Source organism: Otolemur garnettii, unplaced genomic scaffold, assembly GCF_000181295.1.
Source record: "Otolemur garnettii isolate 467f Iridium unplaced genomic scaffold, OtoGar3 scaffold00044, whole genome shotgun sequence".
Classification (NCBI taxonomy): Eukaryota; Metazoa; Chordata; class Mammalia; order Primates; family Galagidae; genus Otolemur; species Otolemur garnettii.
In genome coordinates this window covers 2,727,855-2,733,765 of record NW_003852439.1, presented here as the reverse complement: position 1 = coordinate 2,733,765, position 5,911 = coordinate 2,727,855, and the positions used below count along the sequence as shown (strand labels likewise).

Genomic DNA, 5,911 nt, shown 5'->3' with positions numbered 1-5,911 from the left:
TTTAAATAAAACATTAATATTTTAAAAATTCACAAATACAATGCCCCATTAATTAAAAAAAAATAAAATTTAAAAACCTTGAGGATGGATGAGGCTTTGAGTAAGTAACCTGGAAAAAACAAAAACAAGAAAACTACAAGAACAGTAAGTTACCAGATTTATACTTCCAAATACTATTAAGATTTTTTTCAAAAAGGAACCTGCTGACTCAAAAATATTTGGAAAAACTCGGCTTTTAAAGCTTTATAATCCCTCCAATAGCCTCACTGTCCCCCACTCCAATGAGTACAGGGTAAATTGTGGCTAAGCATGGAAAAAAAAATATATATGTATATATAAAAAATCTACTCTTGCATTTATTTTAAAAACTAATTTAAAAAAACACTGTGCAGTTTCTATGCAGGAAGCTGCTGGACTGATCCCTTAGCTCAGTGTAGTACCTTATGACCTAACATTGATCTCTAAATCTAGGAATGACCTTTGTGGGGTACAGTCCCCCAAACATCAAAGAGACAGCACATTTGCAGCTGTTTGTCTTTCAGTCCAAGGTTGCAAAGGGTATATAACATAGAAGAAGCTTGCAGCTCTGATGAAAAAGATTCCCTATAAATCATTTATTCACAATGACCGAGTCCTCCCAAGAAAGGCTTATGGAGTCCCCTCAAAAAAAGTTCAGAAACAATGGTTCTATTCACATAGCTATTTCTGTCTTTTAAGTTATACTTTCATGAGTCTAAGGAAGTACATGTCTGTTTTTTTTTTTTTTAAATTCCAATAATGCTGGGACTGGCTGCATTTCCAAGATGATGGACTATTCTGAACTGCAACTGAGGGCTGTTAGAAATTTGGGAGGACAGGAAAGATTCCAGAATGAGCCCTTCCTGGCTACAAAATATATCCAATCTGGTGACATTTATGCCCAAAGAGAAAAAAAAAAAAAAAGCAGAGTGCTACTGAAAGCTGACTCCTCTGCTCAATAACCACAGAGTAACTATCTTCAAACATGGAGCCTCAGACACTGAACCGTATGTGAAACGTTCTGTAAACCCTGTGGTGAATCAACAGCTCAAAGTTAGCTCATGGGCCCACATAAGGCTTCCAGGGCAAGGAAGAAGAACCTTCCAACCACTAACCATCACTAGCATTCATTGAGAGCGCCATGTGGTAGGCCCTGCAGCAGGCTTTTCCTTTTCATTAGTTCATTAAGCTCAGCAAAGGAGTTTGCTAAATAGCCTTAAAACAACAACAGAAAATTCTGCCTCCAGCCAGCAGCAAGCCCCGGAGAAGCACCTTTAAAGGCAAAGCCTGAAACACATCTTTCTCCAGACCTGACATGTTTTATGCCCTCACCAGTGCTGTCTTGAATGTGTATTTTACTGCTGCTTTGCACTGTGGCTGGCTCATAGAAGACGGGCAATGAGCCGGTGTTGACTGACTGGTATATATCCTAGTTTGTACCTGCGGGGATGTTAAGCCCACATGCTGGCTGCCTTTCAAGGCTGCACCTTTCTTAATGCTAACTGTAACTGGCCTCCCTTTCAAGATGCAACACTTGGTGCTAGCAATTACCACAAAAGGAGAGAATTGATCAAAATAAAGTGCTATTTGCTCTGGACCTGTCTCGAACCAGCTCTTGATTGCCTCTCGACACGTGTGACTTGATTTTTGACAATCCTGTCAAACACCTGTGATTGCACTATTTGAAAAATACATTAATATTAATTTGAATAGTGGAAATTATGTTCCTCAGAACACTAACCTCTAGACTAGAACTTCAATTCCAGTTGTGCATAAAAATTCAGATTTTTTAAAAAATACAAAGACAATGGGAAGCCCAGTACCTAGCAAGTAATTAAGTCAAAAATATTAGTTTTTTAAGAAGTTTTTGGGTGGAGAAATCTATACCTAAAAACTGAGAGAAGAAACTTTTCCTGTGGCTAGATTTTGTTTCCTCCACTGGACCAGACTAAAAGCTAGATTATTCTACAAAATCATTCCACACAAACCAACATTTGGACCAACTCTTAGAGGCTGCACTTGGAGAACTTGCCCAGAGCCTTTCCAGAGCTTTCCACTGCTTGCTCAGAACACACTAGTAGCTGTGAAGAACATGCCTTAACTATTTAGGATTGTCAGGAGTGGTGACATTTGAGCCACCAAAGCTTGTGGCATCCTCCAAATTTTCTAACACCTTCTGCAATCTTGCATTTAACTGGCTTCATGGCCATCCCCACCCCCACTCAGTGGGAAAGGTTTTAGGAGCATTTGGCCAGGTGGGTGCTGTCAGGGTTTACGGTTCCTCTTCAGGGAACCCCTGGGTGCGCTGACTCCGGGGTGGAGGGCACCTGGCAAGGTAGCGGGGACCCCCGTAGGCCCGGAGAAGCTGGGGTAACCTTCGCCACGTGGACAGCAACCGCGCTGCCGCAAGTTCCCGGGAGTGCCTGTCAAAAGAGGCCAGAAGATCGACTGGGGCGGCCTCACGCAGTACCTTCGGAAGGGGGCCCACCTCGGCAGCAGCCCCACCAGGGCCCAGGACACAATGGAAGAGCGTTTGACGTCGTAACAGGCAGTCCCTGAGGAACTGCACCAGCTCTTCCAAACACTCGCCTAGGTGTGCCTCGTCCCAGCCTTGTGGAGAGCCCCCCTTGCGCAACAGCACTGCCAGCAGCACCGTCTTGAGCACATATGAGGACAGGATGCGTCCCCATTGGGTGGCCGCAGTTAAGTCCAGCCCACGGGCACCCAGGTCCCGCAGAGCCTTTAGCAACTGCAAACACTTGAGGTAGCAGGCACCTGGAGGAGCCCGTTCCTGCAGCCAGCTCAGCAGCCTCTGCTCCTGGCGCGCTGTGTTCACACCCCACAGTACCTCCATGCGCAGGCCCCCAGGGAGCTCCGACAGGGGCCCAGTGGGTAAGGGTGGCAGTGGTGGTGCCACAAGGAAGACTCCATCTCCCACGTGGACTGCAGGGATGAGACGCACCGCCATAGAAAGGCGGCAGCACCCGTAGTCCGTTCGGCAGGGCAAGATGTGTAAAGTAGGGGGCTGCTCCAGGCCACCGGGGGTCAGGCTGACCCGACAGCGCCCCTCCAGGCTGTAGCGCACAGTGGCCAGGGAGCGCTGCAAGTGTGACTGGAACCAGCGCAACACCAGAGTGGCAGAGAGGTGGCGCCGCCCGCGCACATCCAGGCAGAAACCATCAGAGAAGGGTTTGCATTCCCGAAGCCAGTGGCCTCCTGAAGACCCAGAGGGCGATGGCGAGGGCGGAGCCTTGAGGGCACAAACGAAGCAGCTACGGAAGGCCGGGGCCAACTCTGGCTCCGCGCCCAGACTCCGTGGATCCAGCGCCACCAGCGGCGGGAGGCGCAGTGGCACCAGCACGTCGAAGCCGTCGGGCCGGCGGATTTTATGCTGCTCATAGGCGCTGCCCACCTGGATGAAGTCTCCACGGAAGGCCAAGGCCAGCGCTCCCCCTGGGATGGGGCCTGAGGACCCCCGGGTGCGGCCAGCCCGCACCAGCTCACCTACGATCCGGCTCACGTGCGCCTTGCTGTGCCCTAGCACGTGCGGAGACAGGCGCACCTCGTGCTCGTAGTAACTCTCCAGCAAGATGCTGAGTCCTGGCTCTTGGAAAGGTCTCCGGGAGAAGGTGGAGCGGTCTCCCAAGCGGGGAGAAGCCGGCAGGAAGCGCTGCCGGACTGCATGGCGACAGCGCAGGAGGACATAGCCGAGGAAGAGCAGGGCGGCCGCCTTGAGCAACGGGAAGCCACCGTCCGCGCCGTCGGGGGGCTCTGCCCGAGCGTCCCCGCTTCCTCGCAGGATGTAGTAGAGGCACACGAGGGCGGTGCATAGGCCGGTCACCAGGGGCCAGAAGACGCGCAGATTGAGCGTATAGTGCACCGACATACCGGGCGCCCGGGGCCGCGGTGGTGGAGCAGCCCAGGGCGCGAGCCCCGGAGGCGCCCCAGGCCCAGCATGCGCGCAGCGCGCAAGCAGCTCTTCTGTCCCCGTCTCCTTCGCCTCGGTGGCGGCTTCCCCCTCGCAGGGCCGGGGGCAGCCGCCTTCCAGCTCGGCCTCCTCTTCCAGCTCAAGTGTTCCTTCCAGCTGCGGCCCGCCCTGCACTCTCCGGTCCCGGACCGCGCCCTGCGCCGGCTGCGCTCTGCGTCCGGCCGGGCCGCCCTCCCTGCCCGGAGTCCCGGCGCACCGCCCTCGGCCAGCTTCTGGCCCAGCCTGGCTCGTCTCCTACCCTGGGCGGCCCTCCTGGCTCTCAGGCCGCTCCCCTCCGCGCTTGTTCCCGTTACTCAGACCCCGGGAGCTTCCTCTTCCGAGGGGAGGCGAGGCCACGCCAGCTAAGCCGGGAGGAAATGCCGAAGTCTGGAGCGGAGCGCTGGGAGGGCGGGCGGGCGGGGTCGGTCTCCTCCCTGGCCTCCTCCTTAAAGCGAGGCGGGGCGGCGGGAGGGAGTTCAGGAGGCGCTTGGGACTGGCCTCCCGTGGGCCACCCCCATTCTCCCGCCCCGAAGGCACAACTGAGAAGGCCTGGGATCCGGGCGGTGGCCTCATGCAGGGAGCTTCTGGAGTTGTGCTCCGCTGAAGTTACACTGGGAAGTTGGAAAGGAGAGTGCGCACGGCCAGCCTGCCCAACCCTCCCCGCCCCCACCAGCCGTGGTGGCGTGGCAGGCCCTGGGAAGGAAGTAGCCCCTGCCCGCTGCCGCTGAATAGTCTTCAAACCAACATTCACTGAGCACCTACTCTGTGCCGGGGAGGAGACACGGTGCTGGGGAAATCGTCTTGTAAAAAGGGAATTAAAAAAGAAAGGATCCTTAGGTGGGCGCGGTGGCTCGTGCCGGTAATCCTAGCACTCTGGGAGGCTGAGGTGGGTGGATTGCTCAAGCTCAGGAGTTCAAGACCAACCTAAGCAAGAGTGAGCCCTTGTCGCTACTAAAAATAGAAAAACCAGCCGGGCGATGTGGCGGGTGTCTGTAGTCCGAGCTACTTGGGAGGTTGAGACAAGAGGATCCCTTGAGCCCAAGAATTTGAGGTTGCTGTGAGTTATGACACCACAGCACTCTACCAAGGGCTACAGAGTGAGACTGTCTCAGGAAGGACCCCTGAGAGAGAAAATGCTCTGAAGAAACAAAACCGTACGAGCCAGTGACAAGGTGGGGGCTGACCCAAGGGAGGCAGAGGATCACTGTGGGGTGACATTTGGTCTCAGACCTGGAGGAGGAGGAACCTGCCTTGGGAATAATACTAGTTTTACAGAGCACCTGCGTGCGCGCACTGCTTTGATTACGTGTACACGTTCACTCGTCTTGAGTCATCCTGTAAATGGATGTTGTTATTTTCCTAGCAGGGAACACTGAGGCACAGTCCGCTTCAGCTGCCCGCCAAAGGTCACACGGACTGTGCAGAGCTGTGCCTTGAACCCAGGCATTTGAACCCAAAGAAGCCAGCGGGCAGGACTCCCAGGGACCAAGGAATGTCCCTTCCTCATCTCGGGGAATTTTTTCTGGCTCCTTTATCAGGGCCTATGCAGGAACCTCAGTCCGGAGAAGCCTGTTTGGTTTCATAACAAGGAGCACTCTCTGAGATAATCTGGATTTATTTAAATAATTATCTGTGTTCTTTCACACTCATTGTATGTTCCTTGCTCCTACTGCTGTTTAAGGAGAGCAAGGGTGAATGGATTAAAAATTTCTGGCAACCAGGACTCAGAAGATGGCTCTTAGGCTACTCCCAAGTAATCCTGGATTGGGCCTCCGAGAGCTAAGCAGATCTGCTTTAGATCCCATCTATTGATTATGAGACCATAGTCTATTAGTCAAGATTCTTCAAGTTTCAAGTGACAGAAAAACAGCACGAACTGGCTTAAGCAAAAAAAAGAAGAATTTACTGTATCATGTTACATGAGAA

At 52.9% G+C, this 5,911-nt stretch overlaps 1 protein-coding gene across 1 annotated transcript; it reads right to left on the bottom strand.

The window, feature by feature from the left end:
* Window positions 1-1,884: 1,884 nt before the first annotated feature.
* Window positions 1,885-4,379, bottom strand: ITPRIPL2 (ITPRIP like 2). The gene has a single exon (XM_003790711.3). The coding sequence runs from the start codon at window positions 3,902-3,904 to the stop codon at window positions 2,291-2,293; it is 1,614 nt and encodes a 537-aa protein (XP_003790759.1). The 5' UTR covers window positions 3,905-4,379; the 3' UTR covers window positions 1,885-2,290.
* Window positions 4,380-5,911: the final 1,532 nt, after the last annotated feature.

Bases quoted from the DNA above. Each gene is read 5' to 3' on its own strand.
- ITPRIPL2 (XM_003790711.3), bottom strand. From the start codon at position 3,904: ATGTCGGTGCACTATACGCTCAATCTGCGCGTCTTCTGGCCCCTGGTG.